This window comes from Lathamus discolor, chromosome 2 (genome assembly GCF_037157495.1).
Source record: "Lathamus discolor isolate bLatDis1 chromosome 2, bLatDis1.hap1, whole genome shotgun sequence".
In the NCBI taxonomy this organism is placed as follows: domain Eukaryota; kingdom Metazoa; phylum Chordata; class Aves; order Psittaciformes; family Psittacidae; genus Lathamus; species Lathamus discolor.
Window position 1 is genome coordinate 70,098,820 of NC_088885.1, and position 27,195 is coordinate 70,126,014.

At 41.3% G+C, this 27,195-nt stretch overlaps 2 protein-coding genes across 2 annotated transcripts in view; one reads left to right on the forward strand and one right to left on the reverse strand.

The window, feature by feature from the left end:
- Positions 1-339: 339 nt before the first annotated feature.
- Positions 340-12,577, reverse strand: SMIM13 (small integral membrane protein 13). The gene is made up of 2 exons (XM_065667358.1): positions 12,143-12,577; positions 340-3,763 (listed from the first exon to the last, which is right to left on the reverse strand). Exons 1-2 carry the CDS (start codon positions 12,216-12,218, stop codon positions 3,570-3,572), a joined length of 270 nt encoding a protein of 89 aa, XP_065523430.1. The 5' UTR covers positions 12,219-12,577; the 3' UTR covers positions 340-3,569.
- A 6,047-nt stretch (positions 12,578-18,624) lies between these two features.
- ELOVL2 (ELOVL fatty acid elongase 2) overlaps positions 18,625-27,195 on the forward strand; it is a 41,367-nt gene continuing 32,796 nt past the window's right edge. Inside the window, exon 1 of the mRNA XM_065669287.1 lies at positions 18,625-18,702. Within this exon, the coding sequence (XP_065525359.1) occupies positions 18,700-18,702 (3 nt within the window). The 5' untranslated portion in view covers positions 18,625-18,699. The remainder of the gene's footprint in view (positions 18,703-27,195) is intronic.

The following is a 27,195-nucleotide window of genomic DNA, read 5'->3' on the forward strand; positions in this document are numbered from 1 at the left end:
CATACAGAATACATTCTTCTTACCCTTTCGAGTTCAAGGACACTGCCAGCATTCAGGATGTGGCAGCACACACAAACAGTGCTAGCAGAGGGAGGTGCACCACAAACACAATGGGTGACAACCTTCAAGGATAAGGCAGAACACACACCTGTAATAACTGCTCTAGAAGAGAGTTGCTAACCCGCCCTTTGTAATGAAGTAATCTGTAGGTATTACACCAGCTAGAATGTTGACAAGTCTCTTGTAGTGTTACATGCTCAAACAAGAAGTCTTACTCTACAGGCTTACTCCAAGAAGTCTTACCCCACTTGAAAAGAAGTCAGAAAACCACTCAAAATATTCGTATCAAGTCTGGTTACTTTATTGTTCATCTGTGCAGTCAGTTAAAAGAACAGTTAACAACAAAAACAGACAACCACAGAAGCTTTAAGTACAGTAACACTGAAGAAGCAAATAACCGCGTTGAACACATTCTTTGTGCCGATCATTTTCAGATGAAACAGAAGTACATACACAGATCTAGTTCAGTGTAAAACCTGATATTAAGCAGCAAGTTGCTCACAAGTGCAGCACTGTCACATACAACATAGGTAATTACTGCTTATTCAAAGTTACACAGCCCCTGCAACAAAGGTGATATGACTGTATTTAAAATAAAGACCCAAAATACATTCAAGAGAATGGCTGCAACAATAAGGCAATAAAACAGTTTTTAAACTAGATCCTACTAAACAAGACCAACTGTGTACCCTGTTGCCTTCATCAGGTTTCAGACTTGAATGGGTCAATTCAAACTTAAGTGCGTACCCACCAGTAACATTTCAGAAGTACACTGGTAAAAAATGGATTCAAAGACATGAGTATAATGGACTGCCAGCAATCAGAACCCAGGTCTTATCACAAGTACGCTTTCACACTCAGCTTCGCTTTTACAGGTTTGCATATGAAGCGCCCTGTACAGAGACTTGACTACAGATACCTTCAGGAAAAAAATATGCATTGACAAAAGACATCAGCATTGCAAAATTCTTCCAAACCACGCAATATAAACCTTTCGCCTGGTACTAATAGGATCATTAAAGTTATACACTAGGCAGACAGCGTCATTGGCAGCTATGTCACAGCAAGATTTAAAAACCAGCATTAGCTGTTTAACAAAAAAAAAAAAAAAGAATAAAAGAGAATGAAAATAACTCTGGGGAGTGAAATGTACATCTACATACAGCAAGGAAGAGAGAAGGGAGTTGTTTGGCTAGAGCAGATGAGCTACCCAGAGGTTCCACATCCATCTTATTGCATATTTGATCAATGTCAGCACTCAAACCTGCATGGATTTTTCCTTCATTGTCATGCTCCAGAGTCTAGATTCTTGCGCCTTTAGAGCTACCCTGGCTCGGTATGTATATTGCTGTAACTTCACATTTCTTCACAGCTACTAGAAGCAGAGACTGAGTTAACCTTTACTTACATCTCAGCTGGGGATACTACATGCACGAACCAGTCTTTTGCCATCTTCTGTGCACTAAACTCTAGGTAAAAGTGAAGTGCAGTGGAGTGTCAATACCCTACACGTCAGTACAAAAAATATCTTTATTTGTAAGCCTATATTAGCAAAGCCCAAGACAAAGATGCTATAATCTTTAAGAAAATGTACCAGCAATTGGTTAGCACTGCTAAACTGGAAGTCTCATCATGTAACAAGACGTACAGATGCAAGAATATTGTGACAGTAAGTTGTGAAGGCAAGTGACTGGAAGCAGCTGGAAATAGAATCCGATTGCTTTTGCTCATTTTTACTAATTAAATTTTACTAATCGATTTTACTAATTAAAAATACAAGCAGCATCATTAGGCATTCCCTTGCCAGCAGACAGGATAGAGTAAGAAGACTATCAATACTCCTATATGTGTTTCAAGGATATGTACATAGCACTGCCTAATCATGCTTGAAAATGTAACCCTGTAACACAAAGCATGCTTGTATGCACGTGCTAGTAAACAAAGCAGACTTTCAGGCTCCAGAGGAAGGTCAGGGTTGATCTTATATATTTTAATACTGAAACATCCAAATCATTTTATAAAGTGAATGCTCTCCTTAGCTTTTGAACAGTATTCACAAAACATAAAGGCACTAAAAGAGTGCTCTTTTCCCAGATGTAGGCCTACTTGATGAAAACCTAAATGTTGCTGCTTTTAGCTGTATAACTAAACCAAACCAACAGTTTGGTAGTAACAGGTTTAAATTTCTTAACAGCTGGAAGTACAAGACCAATTTTGTAGTCCTGTTTAAGTTTTGATACAGGGAGCAATGATGCAAACACTACCACATACCCAACCTTTAAGAGAAAACTGGATCTGTTCATGACAAGACCTATTGGTAGTTCTCTCTCCCCACCACCACACACACACACATCAGAGGTGGTACATGCATGTTCCTCCTCTTCCCAAAGATCTCACGCATCAGTCTTCAGAGCTGCTAGATAAACAGAAGTGAAGCTGTTCGTTCTGAAGTGCAACGTCAAAATAGCCATATAACTCATTCTCAAAGAAACAGGAGCACCTGCTTACTACCAGTAAAAAAAAAAAAATAAAATCAGTAAGTCCTCCAGCAAACCTGAGGTACCAAATTCATTCCTATAACACTATCAAAGTGCTACAGTGATGTCTACCAAACTGGTCAGAATGCCTTAACTGGTTCCAGGAAAGAAGTTATGTCAGGTACCATGTACCTGATGTGAAGGTGTACAAAGTGAACTAGAGAAGTGCTTAGTATTCAAAGCCCAAAGACAATACTTCAGAATACTATGTAGTGAGTACATAACCTAGGCACCTTCCCCTCTCCAACATAAGTTGGACTTAGAGTAAAAGGTTCAGGAAAAACAGACCTAGCAAGACTGTTTAACCTGTTACCCTTCTTATGCCAAAACCAAGAAAACAGGTCTTACCACCTGATTCCTTTCTTTTTAAAAGGGAGATAATAAAAACCTCCAAACCATGTGCATCTAATATTGATTTCTCATATTTCATTTATACTTTTTATATAAGAACATAATTAAAATCTCGCTTTAGAATACTTTCTAAAGCAGGATATCCTTTCAACTGTTTTTCAAATTCACATGCATTCTCAAGGTTGAAGAAAAAAATATATATTCATATATAGCTAAGGAAATAAAACTCAATTTCACTATATGTAGTTACAGTGCTGTAAAGAAAAAAATAATTTAGAAACCATTTCAACTCTGAAATGCTCACTATGCTCAGACTAATGCAAAGGCTAAGCCTATGGTCCAGGACCTGTTTTTAACCTGTGTGCAGAGATAGGAACTACAGCAGTACAGCATTTTTTGATGGAGGTTTCTCTCCACCCCTCCTTTCTTTCAGTATTCTATGACTCGCTGCTGAAGCCCTCCCTGAACCTCTGCCGAAGTAGCTTACATTGGTAGTTCAAAAGTAAAGGTCCACAGGTACTAACACTACCTCTTAAGTCAGTTTTTCAGTAAGATCAAACCACTGAACAACACAGTGCAGAGGTGCTTAACCATTCATAGTCAGAAGTTCAACAGAGTACTTTAGGTTGTGTCTTCCGTAGGTGCCCTTCGTTGCCGAGCAGATTTCTGTCTGCTTCTCAGAGGTGAAGGTGGAGTCTCCTGGTCAGCTTCAGTCTCTGAAGGCTCATTATCTCCCTGCTGAGATCCTGTATCACCTATTAATTCTCTCAGGAATTTGAATTTGGACAAAAACAATTGCCAGACGACATACCAGCCTGCAAGAGAAAGAAAAAAGGTAATGCTCAGTTACTCCTTCGAAATTGATAGTCAGCTTTCAGTCAAACTAGACCAGAAAAGTGAGGAAAAAAACTTTTATCAGCTCCCATCCTCTAATCGCCAAGTGTCAATCACAAAACCTCTCCCACAAAACCCTTTCTACAGTCTTGTAAATACCAATTCGATAGTTTGTCCTCATTCAGCAACAAACATTTAAGCTCTGGACAAACTGTACTGTGCCAAAGCAAGCAGTAGGTGGGTGATCATGACTACACAGATAAAGAACTGTCAGGAGAAAAGCAATTTCTGTGGTTACACCTAAAACAAGGATTCAGGATTCATTACACAGACAATGTAAAAAGGTAGCACTAGAGTTTCTACCCTCAGCAAACACGTTCCAAAAATCACATTTTTAAAGCTGCATTATGTAAGCACTATTAAGCACACTTTGGGAGATCTTGAAATTAACAGCATGTTTTATGATAAATCCTATTTTGAAATGCACAAGGTCTTCGTTATGTTCACTAAAAGATCACACACCCCCAGTTCAAGGTGTTCCCTCACCATGTCCAAATCCCATTACATAAACATTCTCTGGTAAATTTATATTCTGCTCCACCACTAGAATACTCTGAGTCCCAAGTAAAGGTTTGGGATAGTCATGTTGCTAAAATCTCTCCTGAAAAATAGTTAAGATCCAGCTCCTCTTCTCTCATATAACAGGTAGCCAAGGAACTTTAAAAAGCAGATACAAATAATATCTAAACGTAAACCAAAATCTTCCTTTTAAAAGGTCTCTCCCTTATCTAAGCATTTACATCAAGAGAGACTGGAGTTTTACCCAGCTAAGAATTAGTGTTATCCCTTTCCCTCTAACCAACCAGTCAAGTTTCACCATTTACAGAACAGAAATGTAACTTCTCTGTAAAATACAGAGTTAAGTAGAATAAAATTTAAACGGCTACTTGAAAACAGATGTTATCTAAGCATCATTTGCAATCCCAGAACCTACCTGTCTTGCACAGAGTTCAGAAGGTCTATCTCCTTAAACCTATTACCAGGTGCCCTTCATTGTCAAGCTGACTTCTGTCTACAGATGCAAATAGTAAGAGTCCTGTTTCACAGAGCTGTGGAAACCCATCCTCCCAATTACACATCTGTCAGCAGAAACAGATTTCTGAGTGTGGACAACAGAGATGTGCTAGGGAAGGGGATTAAAGACTAATAAGTGGCATTTCTGTAACCACAGCACCACTATTTGTCTTCCTCTTCTGTAATCAGTCATGCTAATTCGAGCAAGCCACTGCTTAGGAAGAAACAAGATCCCACCCTTCCGCTCCCTCCTGGAATGGTTTTCACATCCTGCAGACTTTTTAGTTCTGAAACTTAACTGCTGCTGAGGAAAGTTGGAGGAAAGCTTTTATATGACAATCTTTAATGCTTACCAAGTACTCCCTGTTCCGTTAACTCCTAAACCTTTACATGATTTGTGATCAAATTGAATCTGATGTCCCATAAATGCATTAAAGCCCCCTGCACCCAGAAAAAGCCTCGATGGCAGATGCCTGGGTTCGGCATCTTTTTTCTTTCAGATCTAGATGTAAAAATTGAAGTTGCAATTCTGAAATTCTGCTTCCACTGGGAGGCATTTCAGATCTCTGTGATCCTCAATGCTTTCTGCGTTTTGAGAACCATAAACCAATTCACTCTTCGTATGGATCTAAGCATCTTTAAAAGTAATCAAATTTCCAAAAGCCATGCTAGTTCGCATGGGAAAGAAAATGCATAAAATAGTTCAAGTGAACACAGGACTCTTGCAAACAAAGTGAGACCTACACAGCATATTACAAGGCATTTAAAAATATATCCAACTCCCCAACTTGTTGACAGATGCAAAATTTGAGACACTAGACTTCGAAGTACATGAAAAGCACGTGATACATTCTACTAAATCCACTTAAGCATACAGGGGGATGACTGCCAGCCATGAATTATTTTGCTGGGGTCATGTTTTTATTTGATTGTTTAAAATCCTAATTAAAACCACCCACAAAGTCAATTACTATGAAACAGACGCATCACTTGCAGAGAACACCACAGAGCAGGGAGAACAAGCCAAAAATATTCAGGGCCTTCCCAAAAGAGTTATAGAGCACTTCACAGAAGCATGACTTGAATATATTTTGCACAAATAAATACCCCATTAAGGGAGGTATTTTAGCTTAGGATACAGCAGACCACATGCTTCCTCTATCACTGCAAAAAGGCCACTCAACACACAGAATTACTACTGTGAGGGGAGAAATACTAAAGAACGTCACAGTTCATTCACAGACACTCTTAAGAAAAGCAGCATTATTTTTTTCCATGTTTGCATACCCAAAATACCCAGTGCCACAAACAAATTTAAAAGCATTCTAGCTCAAGACTACAAACAAGACAGTACAAATAATCAGCCAACATGACTGGTTACAGCTGGCAAACAGCCACACCGATGGTAACAGCCAGGTGAAGTGAACCACAATGCAGTGCATTGAAAAGAAAATTACAATAGGCTTAGCCAACGATAACAGGGAGGGCAACCAGGCTTGAAAATTAGAGTTTCAAAACATCACAAGATTTCCCAGCCTGTAGCAGAGACATTTAGGTATAAAGTAATCAAAGTAGAAAGATTTCTTTTTTTCACTTGGTCTAGTTACGGTGCCAGCTTGGACGGAAAGTTAAGAAAAAAATCCCCAAAACAAACACACTTGTCTGTATCAAGCTAAGACTACCTCTTCAGCTGAGACTCCCTGTCGCCTCACTGTTACTAAGCAAGTATGAATTTCCTTGGAACCAGACTACGAAAGAACAAGTTATTCTGGGTAAGAGAAACTCTCTCCAGCAACAATATCAACTAAATACACCACTAAACAAAACCACACATAAAGCCTGGAGGCAGATTCACAGTACGAAGTTTCTTATGAATCAGAAGACTGCATTTTCCATTAATTTCTCAGCCTCTTAAGAACATTGTAAAATGGTAACACCCAACATCATGCCACAGTGAAGAACTGTAACTTACATAATTGTGTACTTTAAATAATTATTGTTAAGTAATTTAAAAGACACAACAAAAAACCACCCAAAACAGGGAAAAATGGGCATTTTCACACATTTTTTTCTGTATACAGCTCAGTTTATCTTTGCAGCTCTTTTGCTGCAGAGCTCTTCCTGAACAGGTAACTGACCCCGCTATTTGCATCTCAAAAGTTTCCGCTTTGTTCAGGTAAGCTGCTCTCCAAGAAGTCCTACTGGTTTAACTTCACCACACACAAAATATTTGATGTGAATCAGTCTTCTAGTGTTTGCTGTATTTTCTTTAGCCATTTGATTTACCTTTTCAAAGCATCCTTTCCTTGACTGAATCAGTGGAAGCTGAACAGCATACCCACAATATAGCTTCAGCAAACTAGCAGTGATAACTTGCAGACTGTAACATACAATATTCCTACATTAATTGGTGAAAGACACTGCTACTCAAAGAGGCAAGCCAGACCCCACAATACATTATAGCAATTTAAAGAATGGGCTCCAGCTTTAGGTGTAACAGATACTTGAATCCAGAGCAAGTTGTGAAATCCTGTCTATGACAGACAATATTTTGCATTTAGAAAAAATAGCAGCTCCGAGCCTTGCAGAGTTTAGCACTCACTAAAAGCTGAGAGCCACTCTGTCACTTAAAATACCACTGCCAGGTGCCATCCAAAGACATTTAAGCCACATTTGGCATTATTCCATCAGTATATCAACCCCTCTTATAAAATCATGTTGCAATGTGTTTGTGAAGATGGGACCGTGAGTCAAAGCCTCTTTCACTGACTCATACATAGATATACGTAACATCTATGCAGTATCAGGATGTTAAACACATTTTATGATTTGACTATGCTTCATAAAAGCTACCTTTTCTGTTACTTTCCACCAGCTCCTAGTTCTTTGTAAAAGGGAAAGAAGCAAAGTGATCTAATTGCCTTAATCCACCTCAGACGGTGAGGGGTACACCCCTCAAAAAGCTAACGGATGGATTTCTTTATTGGAACACATTTTCAATTTGAATCAGGAAGAGCAAACAAAACAAAAAACCCAGCGCTAATATGAAATGCTGGGGTAAAGCAACCTGATTTTTCTTCTGTGAAATAAATTAAACCAAGAAAGGAGGGAAGGTGATACAGTAATGGCACAAGACAGAGTCTGAAAATCTGGCTTCTATTTCTGAGCCTGCTGTGGACTTTCTGTTCAGTTTTACAAGATCATTTTACCTCTGTGTCCCTGCTGATTTGAAAATAGGATGTTATTACTCCAGCACACGAGGACTAATCTGGAACTAGGTTATCACCAAGGTTTATGTTGCCTTTATTCAAATGAAGTGTCCATCACAGAAAATCTTAAGCAGCTATAGTTTTAAAAAGGAGTACAGAGCTCCAGATGCTAACCTGAGATTTGAGATAACAGGGCTTTACTCTGAGGACTGTCAGATGTCTTCTGTGACCACAGACAAGTCATTTTGATGCTGTGCCATTTTTAAGACTTAGGTAATACACTGCCCTAGTGGAAAGCTTTGCTATGGAGACGATCAGGCTGAAGGAAGCTTCCACTACTCTGACACTGAAGTAACAGAAGACATCAGCAACATGGTGCCTGGTTCTGCATGGCTCCTTAAACCTGGTCCTATTTAATGCAAGACTCTACTAAGTGTTGCTTGCTGACTGATTGCAAGGAAACTCAGCTCTTTTCAGATCTCCCATCTGTAATCATTTCAAAACTCAACTTCAAATTAAAGGGTACTGTCTTTTTATTGCTGGTCTAATCAAGCATGACTTTCCTCGTCTTTTGAAGTAGTTTACAAGGTTCACTCATTCAAGATAGTTACAAAACTGTTTAAACTAAGCATTAAAGTTATTCAGGTAGAATTCAGGACTCAGAGTTTCCCATCTGAAATTCAGATGGCAACTGAATTCAGGCTTGTGAAACAAACCACGCATTTGTCTCAGCATCTTATGAGTTACATGCTTTTTGTTTTAAGGCCACATCCCTCAAACCACATCTCATTAGCCTCTCTTGCCAGATGAGATGAACGCTTCCATCTGTTCCACTGAAGGCATTTCTGCAATTTCATATGGCTCCACACATTACTACACTGGAAAAACAAAACAAATACACAGAGGTAAACAGTACTTCAGTTCATCTTGGCTGATATTTTACCTTGTCCTTGACTATGCATGAGTTCCATCTGCAGAGGAACATGGAATACACAGAGGTAGCAATTAGACTACCAGGGAGAAGACAGAGAAAGGAAATCGGAAAAGGGAATGAAAAACTGGCATCAAGTTACCTTAGTCCCACTTTTAACAGAAAAACTGGGAAAAAAAAAAAAAAAAAAAACACAAACCAAACCAAAAAACCCCTGTGTTTACAGTCCCTCAATGGTTTCTATGTCAGATGTGATCAGTTTACAAATAGAGATGTTGCTAGCTGTAAGCCTTCCAAACAAATTCACATTAACGTTGAAAGTAGCAGTTAGAAGCAACCAGAAATGTTTGAAAGAAAATCAGGTCATTTATTCAAAGTTCTTTATTATAGGCATAAACGCCCAATTTGGGCATAAACCTTTGCTTTTCACATGGCTGAAGAACTGGTCCAAATAAGTTCTGGTAGTTTGTGCTTTGAATTTTGTCTCTTCAATTGAGAAAAATGATAAAATGAAGTTTTTTCCCCCATTATTTAAGTTTTGATAGCACTTATCACATCGTATGTGATAAGCAGCAGAAATCCACGTGATCATAGGCCGCCTCCTGGAAGTCTACTGTTCTCTGCAATCATTCACAGCACAAGTCCTTTTAAAAGCCACGCAAAATTTATGTTTACAGCTTTTGATCTTGTAAGTCTTTTGAAGAGCCTGTTTCAATGCTTCTCATCAGATGGCTGTAAAACATTCTTATCATCAGATCAAGCTTACTCAGGATTATATCCAGCCATTCTTGTCTCAGGTTTGTCCTTTAATTTGTATGTCTCACTGGCTGACATTTATTCATATCCTGTCGTACCAGCACTCAATCTCCCTGGGAGTCTAACAGGCTGTAAAGAATAGAAGCCAGGAGATAAGCAGGTGGGTAAGAAACTGTCTATTGCTGGTACAGATAAACAGCTGAATTGGAAGCAGCTTGTACTCATTTTTTTCTAGAAGTGGTCTTGACGCTGTTTTCCTTGAATATTTTCTATTAATAATCATGGCACAAGAACTAGACATGTACCAATATTAATAAATGCTGTATGTGGAAAAAATAATTACCGATACTGCAAGTCATTATCAAATCCTACTGAGCCACTTCTAATCCTCACAAAAAAAAAAAAAAAAAAACAAAAAAACCCAACAATGAACATGTCAGCTTCCTATGATCAGTACTTTTGAAATCTAGGGTGATTTTTAGCAATCTTTTTACAAGCTCTGGTGCTGTTGAAAGTAAAACACAATGAAGGATTCAAAACAAAGTATTCATGGAATCCAAGCTCAATGTAAAACATGGGTCTTTAAATTGCTAAGTATTTATAAACCTTTTAAAAAGACATTTACTACATACTTTTTCCCTTTTTTAAGCAAGAAAGCATTAGACAGATGCTTAGGTTAGCAGACAAAGTTACAGAACCCTAGCATTTAAATTCTACTTGTCACATACAGACAAAAGACGAAAGGCCTGGAGAAAATTATCCTAATTTCCAGCTTTGAACTGCATGTAGCAAAATCATTTTAAACTTTCAGCAACAGAGTAAGCAAAAATCTCATATGCACAGTCTGAAAGCATAAAAACCCTAAAAAACATAAGCTACCTAGCAAGTAACAAGAACCACCTTTCATCTTATAAAAGAGGAAAAGTGGCCAGACAAATCTAATGAGCACACAAACTTTAATAAATAGCCACTTAGGTAACCGCTTGCTCTGTAATAATGGCCAGTACAGGACACACAGGAAAGAGCACAAGACCAGGGAAATATACCCTCATACAGCCTTACAGGACCAGTTATCTGTATTTCAGAATCTTCCTTACCTGAATATTCATTCTATAGCTTAAAGATACGGACCCTTCTTCTATGAACTTTAAATGACAGAAGCTTCAGAAACAAAAATATTTTTTGTTAATGAGCTTGCAATTTATTTCCCGCTTGCATAAAAGAAAACTTTGAGCGTGTTGCTTGATCATTTAACTTCATGTACTCTGATTCCTCTGTAATGATGAAGTTGCACAACCATTTCCACTTCACCCTTTTAACTTTTCTCAGCTCTATAACCATTACCTTTCCTCCAATCATCTGTTCTCCAGGCTAGACAAACCTAACCTGTTTACAGCTCCTCCATGCAGAAATCATTTTATGGTGAGAACTATGTGATCACAGAATCACGTAGGCTGGAAATCTTATCTTTTTAAAAAGAAACTAGGCTTTTTTTTTTTAATAAGGTAATAAATTTTAGCAAGAAAATGCACTGTTTGAGACACAGACATGTTAGATTCCTGCAACAATTTTCTGCTTTAAACTTGTACTGTTTGATTTGCCTACTTGCTTGCTACAAAACATTGAACATTTTAAATTTTAGACATCAGCTAACTCCACTTTGTTCCCTTGGTTTCCAATAATCACTTACAATCAACCTGGCATTTGCTTTTTATCTCACAGGCATTTCACCATAAGCTATGGTGTAGTTTGGTGGTGGCGGGTTTGGAGTGAGTTAAAAAATTCAGCATATTGATCCCAACACCTGCATACGCTACACTGCTGATTCCTTCCAAGACCTCTAGACATGCAAATTCCATTTAAATAACCCTTCTCTATACACACATACCTATGCATATATATATATACACAAGTTTTAGATTCACATAAGAAAAAAAGAATAACACAACTCCTGAGAGCTGCTCTCTATTCTAATCTAGCAAACAGATGTCAGAAGCTGAGGGGTACCAGTAGGAAGTTTACTTCTTCCATTCACTGGCATGTCAGACATACGTACAAGCTGCGCGGAACGACTGCTCAGCAGTCCGTTCACATAAAACAAAAAGCTATCAGCTTCAGGTTAGTGACCGAATTAAACTCCGGAGGCATTTCAAGGCTCAAAATTATTTCGAAACAAAGAGAAGGGGGCGCTGCAAACCACACGCGGTCCCGTACACCCCGGGGCACGGTGCCCTTTCATTTCCTCCAGTCAATCTGAGCGAAGAGGAACCACCAGAGATTTGAGAAGGCGGGAGGTGAAGGTGGGGGACACAAGCACTGTACACCGGAGCCAGGCCAGCCCTCCCGCCCTCCCTCGCCCCCCGCCGCCGAGGGGAGCGGGCGGAACTCACCGCACAGCATGAAGAGCAGCACGCAGGCCAGGGTGGCCACAATCACCAGCAAGGTCAGCCCGATGCTCTGCCACATGGCGCCGGCCGCCTCTCCGCAGACACCGGGGGCTCCTCCTTGAAGATGCCTCCCCGCTGCGGCAGCTGCTCTCCCGGGCTGGGCCGAGCACCACCCGCGGCCGCCAGGGCCCGCTCAGCCCTGCGTGAGGGCCGCCAGGGACGGCCGGCCCCTCGGCAGGTCACGCCGCAGGGTTGAGGGGAGGGCAGGGACCCGCCGGCGGCTACGGGGAGGAGACCGCGCCTCGCATCGCTGCCCGCTACTCCCGGCGAAGGGAGAGGGCGGCTCCGCGGCCCCACCGAGACAGCGAGGACCGCTGAGAGGCCCCGGCCGCGCCGGCGGGGCGGTGACACCTGCCCTGTCTCCTCCCACCGCTTCACGACCCGCCGTGAGGAGCGGCAGCCGCGGAACGGGGCAGGACTTCCAGCGGTGACACCGGCTGCGCGCAGTGCATGCCGGGAGCTGCAGTTTGCCTCCCCGCCAGCTGCCGGGGCCGGCGGGCCTTTCCGCCAACAAGGACAACAAGTCCCGGCATGCCCCGTGCCGCTAACTGCCAGGGCAGCGGTCGGCCGCAGCCCGGGGGAGGCTGAGGGGCTGTTCGCGGTGGCTGCTCGGGGGCGGTCCTCTCGTTTCCGTCACGGCTGTAGCGGTGGGGCCGGTGCCTGAGGAGGACCGGCAGCGCTGGCAGGGAGGGCTTGAAAGCAGGGTGGGCTGGTTGGTTGCCAGGCCAGTAACTGCCCTGTGCGGCGGAGGGGACGGGAGGGGAGCAGCCGGTGTGCTAGAACACATGCCGCGGCTGAAGCCGTGCGCGTGAGGTTAAGACTAGGGCTGTCACTTCCCCGTGCCGTGATTTAGACCAGTGGTGTAGGTCTAGTAACGGTGGGCAACCTGGTCTCCAGCTCCTCTTTTTGCCTCTTGTCATTGGTGCCCTTGCTTCCCCAGGTTTGATCTAGAGGGGGACAACAGAGCTACCTGGCCTCAGCCGGGGCAGTGTTTTTACGTCTGTGCTGTCCCAGCCTGGTTCGCATTCCTCACGGCCGTGGGTCTCGCCCTCTGTTGACATTGAGGGGTGTACATCAAGGCTGCTCTTGCCACTAAAGAGAAATCTGAGGGCAAACTCTATTCCAGAAATCATGAGATAATCTTGATTCTGTTATGGACTGCTTTTAGCACTGGAATAAGGTTGTAACTTTTGTCGTGTAAAACTACTGGAAACGGGTTTAAATCCACTACTACAGAAGCCTGATTTCCCGTGGAGATGCAACCATTGCAGTGAGATGTCAAAGTTAATACAGGTCTTTTTGTTTCTTTTATGCATTATTAAAAAATCTCCCATTTTAAGAGAAGCTAAAAATTCTTGGGTTTCCTGTTCATTGAGCGTGCCACATGCCTCATCCTTTCAAGATACCTTTAAACCAAAATGACCTTCACACGCAGTCCCCATTCACATCCTCAAATTTGCTGTCACTTCACCAAATCGAACAGACTCCTCTCTTTCCATTCCTAGCCTTCTCTCCCAACATTTGTAGCCCTCTTTAGTATTCTGCTTAACCTACTCAGCATGTCTTGTGCCAGTATTTAATTCAAAACATATTTTCTGTTATTTGTCAATAAGTTTGTACTTTGGTATGTCTCCTGATCTTTAAACATCACTCTAATTCTAGCCTAAGCAGTTGTTACACATACTTAGCAAGGGTTTTTTTCTGCACTGCAAACAAGCAGCAAGCCAGTAACAGTTACTACCCTATTAACTTCTGGGAAAATATTTCATCTCCTTCCTAGCTACACTGTCCTGTTTCTCTGATTTTTTACTTAAAATCTACAGTTAAAGTAAGTTTGCTGGGTATGGGACCACCACTTTCCTGTAAAACAGCTGTTACAACATTTTAGGGCTATTAAAATATTTCATAGGCATCATCCTATGGTTCCAAACTGGTTTACTAATAGTAGTTGATTAATTCACATCGCATCTCCAGCATTCATAACTGAACAAGGAATTATCTTGGAATGGAGTCATCGTGGCGTGATAAATACATATATAATCCATGTATATAGATCATGATATACATGGATCTATATATACAAGATCAAATATGCATGCAAGCACCCAAGTAGCAAGCTATGGGACGAGAGGTAGCTGCCTCAAGCTGCACCAGGGGATGTTTAGATTGGATATTGGGAAAAAATTCTTGGACTTTGTGATCTTAAAGGTCTTTTCCAATCTAGTTGATTCTATGATTGTATGAAGTGTAGCCCTTTCTTCTACTCAGAATATACTTGGTGACTTGCCCCCATCCAACTTTCTTCTGGCATTAACACATTTCTATTTCCCAGGGCAGGAGTACAGACAGCAGCATCCTTTCACCCCTTTCCCTTTGTATTTCACCATTATGCATCATACTGTGATTGTGTGTAGGTCTCAACACGGCATGACTATGATTCCAAACTTGATCCCACATATGCTACCCTAATAGTAAATACTGGCAGGTATGAGGGAGATCATTCAGGTCCATCCGCAATTCACAGCAAGTTAACGCCACCAGGCTCCTCACAGGAGACGTGCAGACAACAAGGAACTGTGCCTACAACTGGAGTCTTTTGCAGCAGCTCAGCTTCAGTTTTTTATTCAGAGCTTTTCCCAGCTCTTAGCTGCCTAAATTAAATAATACAGACTATTTATATAAAGATGATAACAAAAAGAGGGATGATAAAAATTGACGTGAATTTATAGAATAAGAAACTACATAACTAAACTGTATATGTGACTGCAGCCAAGGACTTTTCTGGACACCTTGCAATTGCTTTCCAGCTTTAGCAAAGCCTTTCGGGGTCCATACCGGCAGTGTTACTTTGTTCCAGAAGAGGGTGCTAAAACATAATATTTGTTACAAAACCAGAAAAGCTGTGCAACTGCTAAGGTAAATACTTCCTTCAGCAAAAGTTTATTGTGGCTTGGGTTTTATTTTACACCCTTGCAGCTGGCAGTTTAATACAAGTTTTAGTTTTAGCTGTACAGACAGATCACACCAGCTATAGTTTCAAAAATGAAAAGCATAGAAAAAAGTACATTGTAGACAGAACTTTGCGTACCAGATTAAAAAAGGAGGACAAACTGTCAAATCAGTTTTGATAAATTACAGTCTTTTTGCTTCAGCCTGGTTACTCGGATTTAATTTCATGCAGTTTTATTACTGATAGTTCTCAAGCACTCACTGAGAGCTAACTAATTCTGTCACATTGACCTGGTAACTCCCCATGGTATCACTAGCAGATCCGAGATCTTTAAGTACATAACCATTGTCCTGTGCCCATAAAATGAGAAAAAGAATGGATAACCTCTTTTGTCTGAACTATCTGCTAGAGGAAAGAAGAGACACTTTGCCATTGAGTTGGACAGATGCTCCTGACAGGGCAGTTCTGTGAAACAGACAGGTCCTGAGTTTAAATTCCAGGCTTTGGAGGAGATCATGATCAAGAGCAGTGACTGGCAATGGGAGACATCTTGATTTCACATTTCTTTCCCAAGCTAAAGCTAAATATACTGATGGACACTTAGCAGGAACCAAGAGTTGCTGGTTGCTGGCTGATCAGTGGTACCTTGTCCACCCTGTTTCCTGCTGAGCTGCAAGGCCAGTGGGACCTGGGAACTCTGAATTCATTGCAACTCAATGATGCTTTTCCTAGGGTGCAGAGATGTTCAAAGTCTGACTGGACACAGCTTTGGGTAGTTGGCTGTAGGGGGCCCTGCCTGAGCAGGGGGTTGGATCAGGTGATCCCTGCCAACCTCAGGCCTCTGCGATTCTGTAAGTTAAGTTGTTTGTGATGTGGTCCAACCTACAACAACCCCTATACCATCAGGACTCAAGCTAACCCCCTGTGGCATTTCATCATCACCTCAGAATGAAGTGCAGCTTTAATTGCTTCCAGTTGCTCTCCTTGTGTTTGGGGAATTTCAGCTGGAACTATGCAATTCGATTTTTACACATGTTGACTTTTCCACCCTTCCTTTCATGACAACATGCTATTCGACAGCCAGTCAAAACTCACATGCATGGCAGGGCTCTGCTATGCCCAGTGCCCAGGCTCCAACTAAATGCATGACATTGCCCTTCATACACAACTGATGAATCCGAATCCTGCCATAACCGTTATATCTCCAAATTCAGGCCATTAGATAAGTGTTAAAAGTATCAATAATACTATTACAGTTTCTTTGAGATGCCACAAGAATCATGTTTGTTTCATATGTGTGTCTTCATTGGCTGATCAGTGGTACCTGATGTTACAGTTTCAATAAAACCAAAATTTTTACTATGGAAGAAAATTACATTGATTAGTATTAATATAATGTATCAGGCACAAGGAATCCTAGAAATTGAAAGTGTTTAATCTGTAGCAAAATTCAGCATGTTTCCTTTCTGTTTTTGTCAAAGAAAAACAATAATAAAGAAAAAATAGTTTGTATTACCCTGTTCTTAGATCTGGGTTTGGCTTGACACATTAACTCCAGCCTGTTTGGACTATAAAGAAATAGGAATAAAAATGATGAGGCTGAAGTATTCCACTGCACTGAGTCACTGCCGTGTTTCTCTGTCAGTCAGCTTCCAAACTGCTCCTTGCTCCACAGCACCTATGGAGAAATCTCTTGGACAAAGAGGAAATTTTCCGCTGAGGGAACACTTACTCTGAGGACAGAATAGATATCGAAAGGTACTTTTTGTCAATATTTTGAGATGGTCTGTGGTAATGCAGAAATAATTTAATGAGTAACCTAACAAAAAGATAAGTTGGAGGAAAGGCTAGCAGGTCAACCTCAGGAATTATGACAGACCAGTTTAGACTGATACACTGGAACCTGGAAGCCTGAGCAAACAAATTTGCATCTGTAAAAATGGGCTATAAGTCACACGAGGACACGCTTTCACGTGAAGCTCCTCCAGTGTCACTGCTGGGCTGGCAGCCCTGGGAAGCCAGCCATTCTCACAGCCTTTGGTGGGTCTCTCTGCAGCTTGGGCCAGCAGGGATGAGGTGGGATGAAGTAGTACATGGACAAAGCTTACCAGAAAGGAAGTCTCAGGGTTTAGAACATCAGCACTTCATTTTGGACAAATATAGCCCATCTATACATCAAGTACACTTTAGGGTGTGAAGATGTCACTTGTCCTGCACCACACATGGACCTCTTACATTATTTCTACTCCTTGAAACACTGAAACCAGGAAAGACTGTGAGATGTAGTCAGTAAAACTATATGGAACAGACAGAGCTGAGAGGGCAGCAGTGGCAGCACATGTCTGAACATGTAATTTTTTACAAGTTTTAATTTAGAAAATAGGATAAAAATGAAGAATTTCAATATTTTAAGAAAGATTATTTTGATACCAAATACTGCTTTATTAAAAATGGAAAAAGAAGCAGGACATTTTCAATAAGCTTTGATAGTTTAAATAAGTGTTTTGTAGGAGATACAAGGCTTCACTAGCATTTAGAGCAAAAATCAGGCATGATTGAAACCATGAAATTTTGTGTTTGTTCGACCAAGCACAAGCCTCTTCTCTTCCCCAATCATTTTCTGTTCTGTATCAGCGGTAGAGTTGTGATGGGGTCAGTACCTCCTGCCCTGCATGATTTCTGCCTCTTCCCTAGCTAACCTAAATCAACATTTGCTTATTAACTCCTCCTTAATAGATCTCTGGGGAGTTGACACAGTTAGACAGTGGGGCAAAATCGATCTCACTTTGGCACACTGTGTAGAGGATTCAGGGCTTCAGATCAGAGAACTTCAACTGCAAATATGAGTAAGTTCTGGGCTATAAACCGAACCTTCTGTTAAACACAACAGGGTCATGTCAGTATCACAGCAGCCAGCCCACGACCCTGTCTGCTCCCAAACCAGCCTGCCAGTGGACACCCCTCTGAAATTAATCTTCCCAACAGTTTTGCCACGTCACTATCCACAGAGATGCCTAGGGCTGTGGTGGAGCAGCGTGGCTCAACTCATTGCCCAGAGAAATTGTGGCTGCCCCATCCCTGGAATTGGTCAAGGTCAAGTTGGGTGGGACTTTGGGCAACCTGGTTTAGTGGAAGGAGTCCCTGCTCATGGCAGGGGGTTGGAACCAGGTGATCTTTAAGGTCCGTTCCAACCCAATCCATTCTGTGATTCGGTGAACCCCTGCTGCCTCTCAGCTATTGCGTCCCCACCTCCCTACCGTTTCTCGCCACCGTCTCCCGACCCTCTTTGCACTCCACCGGATCCCTGTGCGCAGTGGGGACCCTCAGGGAATCCTGGGCGTCCCCGGCGGAGCAATGCTGCCTGGAGCCGGGGTCCGCGGTCCGGGATCGGTCCCTCTCGCCATGTGTCCGCAGGCGGGGGCGGGCGCGGCGGAGCCGGGGAGGAGGCGGTGCCTTATAGCGCGGGCGCGGCGGGCAGCGCCGGCAGAGCCGAGCCGCGCCGAGCCGGCCGATACCCTGGACAGCGCTCCGCCGCCACCGCCCCGCCGCCATGGTGAGTGGCCCCCGCCGCCACCGGGGACCCTGACCCCAGTTCCCTCCGTTCCCTTCCCCCGGTCCGCTCCCCACCCGCGGTTGATTGACTGCTTCTCACGCTCCCTGCCCCCCACTCCTGCGGGTCCCGTTAGGGCAGTGGAGTGGGTTTGGGGTATTTGGGGGGGGGGAGGGGGGTGCGGGTGCTCTGAGCTGCCGTCGCACCCACCCCACGGCGATGCACTCCGAGGACCAGGCGGCGGGAGGGCCGGGCCGGGCCGTGCGGGGACGGTCAGATGGGGGAACCGGGCGGCGGGAGCGAGCGATGTGCCCCCCCCGTGCAGGCGGTCCCGCCGCCCTTCCACACTCACGGGTTTCTCTATTTCGAGGCGCACTTGAGCGTGTTACATGTTACATAAACGGCTTATTCCTGGCGGTATGCTAACAGAACCTCTTGCGTTAGCCACACAGTCTGTAGCGGAACACTTTCTTCCAGGTAATGAATGAACAATAGAGTTTTAGATTACAGTTCAGCATTCTAACAGTTACAGTGGGATAATGCAGTCACCTATTTAGCAAGTAGGACCATTTCCCCATAGCACATTGTGCCTTCGCAGCCATAGTAACTTCCCCAGAGGAGCTGATCCTGTTTATAAACAGTAAAGCATAAAGTGTAAGGCTGACCTGACAAAGCAGGACAATAGCATACAGGTATTTTGCAGCCTTAAAGTCTGAGGTACAGTGGGATGAATAACTCATCCAAGCTTGTCATATCAGAAGCTTGGAACACAATTAACAGCAGAGCATAGTTTTTCCTGCATATGATTTAATATAAAAAATACTTTTTACTACTTTTTGTTTTCAAATGCCTTCGCGTCATATATAGTAAATTCTGCCTTCCGTGCATAAAAATCCTATTGCAATTCTCCCATATCCTATCAATTCAGACATGAATAATATTAAGTCTTTCCATGAATTAACATGAGTCCTCTTCCTCACTGTCATGTATCCACATGCTGTCAGTATGAATCTTTTTCTCCTATGTAGTCTATTTACAATCAACTCAGGATGACAGCAATGGAAAGACCCTAATGAATGAAGATCACGAATAGTGCAGTACCTTAGGCTGCCTAGGACCCCCTGAATGATTTTCCACTACGTTATTGAATTCCTATTTCTTATCATGTAGGGTGAAACAGAAACACAAAATATATGACAAAGTTACCATAACTGCACAAAGCCTAAGTTAACACCAGCCATTGATAGTGTCTTCCTCAATATAGTGAAGGCAGTTATGACAATACCTGGTGTGGCAGAAGGTAATGTGCATTATTTATCAGTAACTGGTACAGCTAATATCCAGGTGCTCAGAAGTGCTGAGTCTACTGGAAAGAAAGTTAAAATAGCTTGAGCCACTTTAAATATTTCAGTTTGATTCCTTCCAGGACTAAGATGAAGTCAGTTACACTGGTGCAAGTCAAGGAAAGATTCACTGGCATACATAGGCATAGATAACCTTGTGTTTAGACTAATGGAAACGATAGCTGAGACATACTTGTTATTTCCGGTTCTTAACTGTTTGAAGAATATTGAAAATATTCTTCAAACAGCTGTCAGCAATATCCAGAAATCACCAGAGCTATTAGCAAGTTCTGCTCTTCTGTATCTCCAGTAACCTTGGTGTTGAAAAGTTCCTGAGATTTCCCAAGCCTTATTACTCACACATACAGGCATTCTGGGGGGAGAATGGAAAAATTGGGAAAAATCTGTGAGGGTGAGTGACGGCTGAAGGTTGCTTTGTTCTAAAATTTTTAAAGAGTGTCCTTGGAACATTAGTTACTGAATCCAAACTCTGAACTTCTGAAGAAAACTGTTGCAATGATGTTAATACGGGGTTAAAAGTTACAGCATATCGATGTCTAGATGGACCTGGAGCTTGGGGGCAGGGGGACAAAAGGACACAGGATGATGATACTACCAAAGGTATCAGGAGCAAATGAATGACAAATGTAGATTTTTGGTCCAAGTAGTGGAAACAGTGTTTTAGCACTCCCTTCTCTAGTGGCACAGAAATAAGCAGGTGTATGTTGCTAGTGTCCCTTCAACTCAACGGAGAGAGTTTCCTCAGCATCCTCAGTGTTCAGTCACTATTATTTGTAGAAAGTAGCAGAAGGAAACATACCCTTTTCAATCTGAAACTTCATTTTCCTGAAGCAGCAAACCACGACATTCATCAGGTTTTAAGTGTTTCCTTGGGATCTCCACCAGTGGGGACAGGGTTCTTCTGTTCATGTAGTTCACTGCGAATCTACTTCAGTGAATCTAGGTCAAATTACCCTGGCTCAGGATTTGGCTGCATCCTTGAACTTTAAACCGATTACAAATTTTGATTTGTCAGTATATTTTCCATGGGGTCACATTCCACTTTTATGGAGTACAAGAGTGTATAACCTTGCACAGTGCATAATAGCTAATACTTACAAAGAGGTTAGGTAACACTAATGTAAGCATAAACATGAGATTGGTGCAAAGCTGTATGTAATATGTATGTACGTACCTGTACCCCTACAGCAATCCAGTTGCAGAGGGGCTATATAGGCAGGAGCTAGAATATTTTTTAAATTCCCAAGAGACTTTGGGAATTTAAGAGACTTTGATAAGCAGTGTAATCTGAACTCAATGAAGACAGACACCTAACTCTTCTAAACATTCATAAGTATCACAGCCACCATATCAGGTACGGTGCTTGGTATGGGCATACATTGATTGCAGGACATATGGAAAGGGCCTTAGACAGCAACAAATCTCACTTCTTTGTTGGCAGTAACCAAAATAAAGCCCTGCCTCAAATACTAATTAACAATTAGTATTTGTTAATTGCCCTGAGCACTTCCTGAAAGAGAGCATTGCAAAGACATTATTCCAGCCACTGACCATTGACACGCAAACTGGAAGAGAACATTTTCTGTAGGCAGAGATCAATCCAGTACAGATCCATGACTGACATGGAAGCGATGCTACAGCACCCACTCCTAACAATATCTCTCCAGCTCCATCAATGGAAAGGCAGCAAAGTTCTGTAGCCCTGCCATCCAGAACCACAGCAGCAAGTCAGAATTATGCCAGCTGATACAGAATTAATAACCTATGAGAAAACATGCTCAGAAACTGTGTATAAAACAAAGGAACATGAGTACTTGCACTAAAACTCAAAAAGATGCACTGAAGACTGAAGCCTTTTGCACAAGATATGATTGATCAAAAGAACCCTCTAGGGCCTGAAATAAGACTACACTGTTTCATTTGCATAGTTAGTTATAGATACCTGATTATCAAAATCTGCATGTTGGCCTTGGTGTTGATCTCATTCATCCCTGGGAAGATCCTTTGATTCTTTAAGACTGATCATTGTATCTTCATTACAAGCAGTCTGACCTATTAAAAGAAATGAACTTCTGTTGTTCATCAGGCACTTGATTTTATATTCATTTAATTTAATAGCATCCCTTGATCTTAGTAAAGAAAAAAGTTGCAAACGCTTTAAAATTGAACCTCTGACTCAACTAAGAGTTAGGAAAAAACCTGCAGTAGTGTTTTCTTTAGGAATTAGTAAACCCAGATTAATGCAGATATAAAGGGTTGTGTTATTCCTTAGTCTAAGCCAGCTACTTCAATGGAATCACATCATGTAGGAATTTTTCCTGATGCTTTCATGCCATGCTATATGAGGGTTTTGTTAATCACTGCCTGTAAAAAGTCATTTAGAAGCTGAGGCATTGGTAGGCCTCATACAAATAGAGTCTGAAGTCCATATTCAGTGATAAAGTGCAGCCTGACTTGTAATTAAAGAAAGTAAAGAAGAAGGGAAGAAAACCAGGAGGATGAAACTAGGTGTACCACCTATTGTTCAGAGCCAGAAAGCTGCTGGGATGAGTCTGCCTTGTGAGGCAGTGGTGGAAGGGGACGAGTAGGATTGCCCACCTGCAACAGAGAAGAAACACCTTGTGAGACTGGGGCCTGCAGCTCTGCCACTTTATGAATACCGTACTTCAGACTTCAAGCGTACCAAATTTATCAGCCAATTTGTAACCATCTGGCAACAGCTGAGCTTATAAATCCGTTATCTACATACACACCCCATGGCTTGCCTTATCATATGCTAAATACATGTAAATAAATACAGTATCTGAGAGACTGAGTCTTTACCCATAGGACTGCTGCTTAGCTGACAGGTAGAATTTAGTATGAAATAAAGTGAATATGTCTTCTGTGGGGCTTTTCACCTACTTAAGTAACAGCAAAAAACAGTTGAGTTTTTGAGGACTAGTTATGCTTAGATTTAGGAGGATAAAAAGGGAACAATTTACATCTTCAAGAACTTGATGATTAACGTTATATTGGCATTAATACTGAAATTATGATTTGATATCAATTTAATAACTACTGAATGATTTTAATAAAAAACATTAACTTATGCTGGCTAATAACTTTTAACCTGCATTGTATTTCCTCTTTCTCAACCAAAACTGACTGTTGTAAAAATATGTTACAAACCAAAGGAAATCAAACCCCTGGGGCAGAAATTTCTATACGAAGATGTGAAATTAGATAATGAAAATTTAAGACTGTTTACATCATTGTTGGGATACACTTTGAATTTTCCCACCAAGAACAGCAGTTATGAAAAAGAAACAAGAATTACTTCATATTCTTTGTAATTATTTGAAAGCCAAACACAGCAAGAAATAGAAATTGGAAGTAGGGTGGCCAAGTTTTAAATAAATATCCTAAAACCAAGCATAAGGAAGCTTAAAGAAACATTCTTTCCCAAGTTCTCCAAGGGCCCCTGAAGTGTGCTGGTGAGTACTTACCATTCATGATGCTGTGCAGCTAGCAGAGACAAACTGGTACAGAAACCTAATGGGGAGGAATAACTTATGCACATGACGAAAAGTCTACAGCTGTTTTTATTTCCCCTATGTGACAATAACTGATGCAGTTTACAGATGTTTTGTGTCATTAGGGCCTTACTGTGCAGCATAGTCATTAGCATTTTTATTTTGTTTTGAGAAAAACATCAGTCTGGGTGTTTCCATGGTATAAGGGGTTTAAGGGTTTGGGGCTTTAAAATTCCAGTTATACGTGGATTAAACTCTAGGATACCTATTATTGGGGCTAAAGGAGGTAGGGAGCTAATTAGCTTGTACACCCTTTTATCCTGTGCCAGCAGACTGCCCTATGATTCCACACAATTTTAAGAAGTGTTCTTGGAGCTCATTAGCCTGATTTAGGGTTTTAAAAGAGGTAAATTTTGAACTGTTTTGGAGGAGGATATATAAAAGAACTTCCATGTTCTGTTTTTGTCTTCCTTATTAAACCTGAAAATCAACAGTAATTTCCTTCGCTCTCCACACCCAGTCTTATTTAGTCATGATTGAAGTCCAAAACATGAATTAGCATTTGAAATCCAGGTTTTTGCCCTGAAGGATTTAAGGGAGAAATGAAAAGAAAAGAAAATGAAAAAAAAAAAAAAAACCCAGTTGATAGAAAAGGAAGATATTTCCCTGTTAAACTGTTGTTTTGTGTTCTCGAGTGACACTTTGGAAAACACGCATCAGATTCTGTTTCTTTATTTCCCTCTATTACATGTGTATTTTCACAGCCACCTTGAAGTAAAGAAAGTACTTTGCTTCTTGTATTCTGCTCTGAGCATGGATAAAACCATTCCAAAAAGAGAAGTGCCTTCAGACTGGCAGGAAATAAATTGTTGGCAAAGTTGCCAAGGGTGATTTCCATGTCAGGGAGTTGGCACGTCTTTTGATGAGGCAGTTCTGAGTAATACCACCCATACCCGCTGTCTCTTCCATTGCTGGCTGCAGCCGGCCAAGTTATTCCTATTGCAGTTTAAAAGGTCAAGTGTGAGGTTGTGCAAATTCTGCGTCTGCTACAAGTTGGTATTTGTGGCAGAACAGTGTTTTATTATGGGCCCAGTTTATTTTTCTTTTTGAGTGCTTGTCAACAATCCATGCAATTCAGGGGGGGGGAGGGGGGTATACGTTAAGTCTATTTTCTTATTTATATGCTTGTCAATCTATTGTTGAAATCTCTTTACATAGTAAAGAGTTTAGTCAATTTGAACTACTGACTGACTACTCAAAATCACCCTCCCCAAATTCAGAAGCTTGTCTGAAAGAAAAATAACCCATGCAATGCTTGTAGGAACAGCTGCCTCTCTCCTCTCAGCTGTTAGGACTATGTGTCTTCCTAGAGTAGCATTTCAGTGTTGATTTGGTGTACTTGGTACCAAACATTGTATTTGGTTTTAAAATCACCCCTTCTTACCCAGGAGTACCTCCTTTACTCAACTAGACTTCTTTCTGAGTTGTGTCTTCTAATACTGACAGAAGATTATGCATGAGCCAGACAAAACCTCCATCTTTTTAAGTTTATGGAAGAAAAAAATCTAAGACATCAGAAAGGACGCATATCAAAAACCAGTTCAGATTAAGAAAGAGTTCATAGGTTCCTTTCTTCTTCCCACCTTCTACTGCTGCTGAAAGCAGAAGAGGTGTCTTTTAACTTGCCTGTGTGCAGGTGGCTTCAATTTCAGCAGTTATCACTGTCTTAATTGACACTTTATTTTATATGAGTTACTTAAGAAATCCAAATATCTTCCCCAAAATCAGGTCCTTTCATGGGGAAAAAAAAAAAAAAAAAAAAAAGGTATTACAAGATTTTGGATCCACCCTCAAAAGCATCCTTGGAAATTTTCCACTTCAAATACTGGAGCTACTGGCTTTATCTGGAAGCTCGGTGATTAAGAGCCATGAGAAGTTAGCATTGAATCAGTCCATCCCCCAGAATAGATAAGTCAGGTATATCACACATCTAGTTTTGTGGCATTGTGTTCCGTTTTCAGACCTGTCTTTCCTTTGAGGTCAATTCTCAGACCCCTAGCAGGAGGTTAGTTACATCTCCTCTCTTTTTTGAATTTTATTTTTCTGATATGTGTCAAAAGCATCACAGGATGTTCATGCTGCCCTTTGAAGGCTGAGATACAACTTGTGATTTCTTGGTGCTGAAACACGTTTGAAACTTGACTCAAGAATGGGCAAATTATGCAGGGAAATAGAAAAGGTAGCATTTAGCTTTATTCCTCTGCAAAACATCAGTAGTTTCCCATTCCATGCGGAAAAGCAATATTGAGAACCTTTCTGTTTTAATGCAGTTATTTCTTCCTTACTGCTGCAGACCTTGTAAGCCTGCATTTTAATAATGTCTGCCAAAAAAATCCTTGAAAGATGGAAGACTAGATTAGAGTTATTTTGCTTACAATAACTAAAAGGAAATTCTCACAACTATCCCCCATATTCTACCCTGGAGGGAAAAGCACCACTTTTTTCCCCCACTTACACTTACTAAATTAATAGCATAATTTTATCTCAAATTGGGTATCACTGAAATATCCCCTCAGGATTATGTTTAATGCCTCCCCTCCCAAAAAAAAATTTCTTTTTCATCAAGTGAGAAGTCATTTCCTTCTGTTTGCCAGACACCTTTGGGAAATGCCAGAGTTCAGATCAGAAAGCGTTTTGATGGGAAGGTGCAAAGTTGAAAGCCAAACCAAAGAACAATGTCACAAGGATGGGTGTAGGAGGGAAACAGTGCAGCACCATCCCATTTTGTCTCCGAGTGCTTTTTTGTGTGTTTAAAAGAGTATAAATATTTCAGAGTTCTGTCTTGTTAATCTTTAGGTCTTGCTTGAAACTTTCTATGTGTGCTGCAAGCACTCAAAGATACTCCACCACTCCTGAGCATTCAGTAGGATGATGAACATCCTGATCAGCTGAAACCAACAAAGCCATAGGAGTCCCCTACTCTTCAGCAAATGCAGGGCTCTTGTTCCTTTTGAAAGGCATCTCCTCACCCCTCAGTGCTCCTCCTCCAAATATGAGCAGCATTGATAAGACACTGCAAATGTGAGTCTCAGCAGTTCTCAGTGGATGCAATAAGCTGTTTAAAGTGAAGAAGATACAATATTGTTGAAGTCATGATGCCACATAAATTAGCAATACTGCTCTAAATAGAAAAGTACTCACCACAACATGGGCATTTGTGTTGCAGAAAGCAAAGTGAGATCATTAAACACCTATGATGCTTCGTGCATCAATACAGAATTAGAAAAGGTTTGAGAATTTGTTACCCGAAATGATCTTGCACTTGATTCAATAAGCCAGTTAGGGATATGTTTTGATCAACATCCAGCTGCTCCAGATCTTCAGGTTAATACTGCAGGTAACTGAGTCTAAATGACAAAGGAGAAATGTGCATAGCAGAACGAGTGTTCAATTCACTTAGAGCTCTCAAATAACACAGTGATTATACCCAGCTGGGAAAAGTACCAAAGGACATCTTCAGACATGACATTCTGGTTTCTAAGCATCTTCCTAAATGAAATTGTTTCAAATAGATGGATTTTCTTTAAAACCAGTAATACTTGCAATTCTGTTATTCT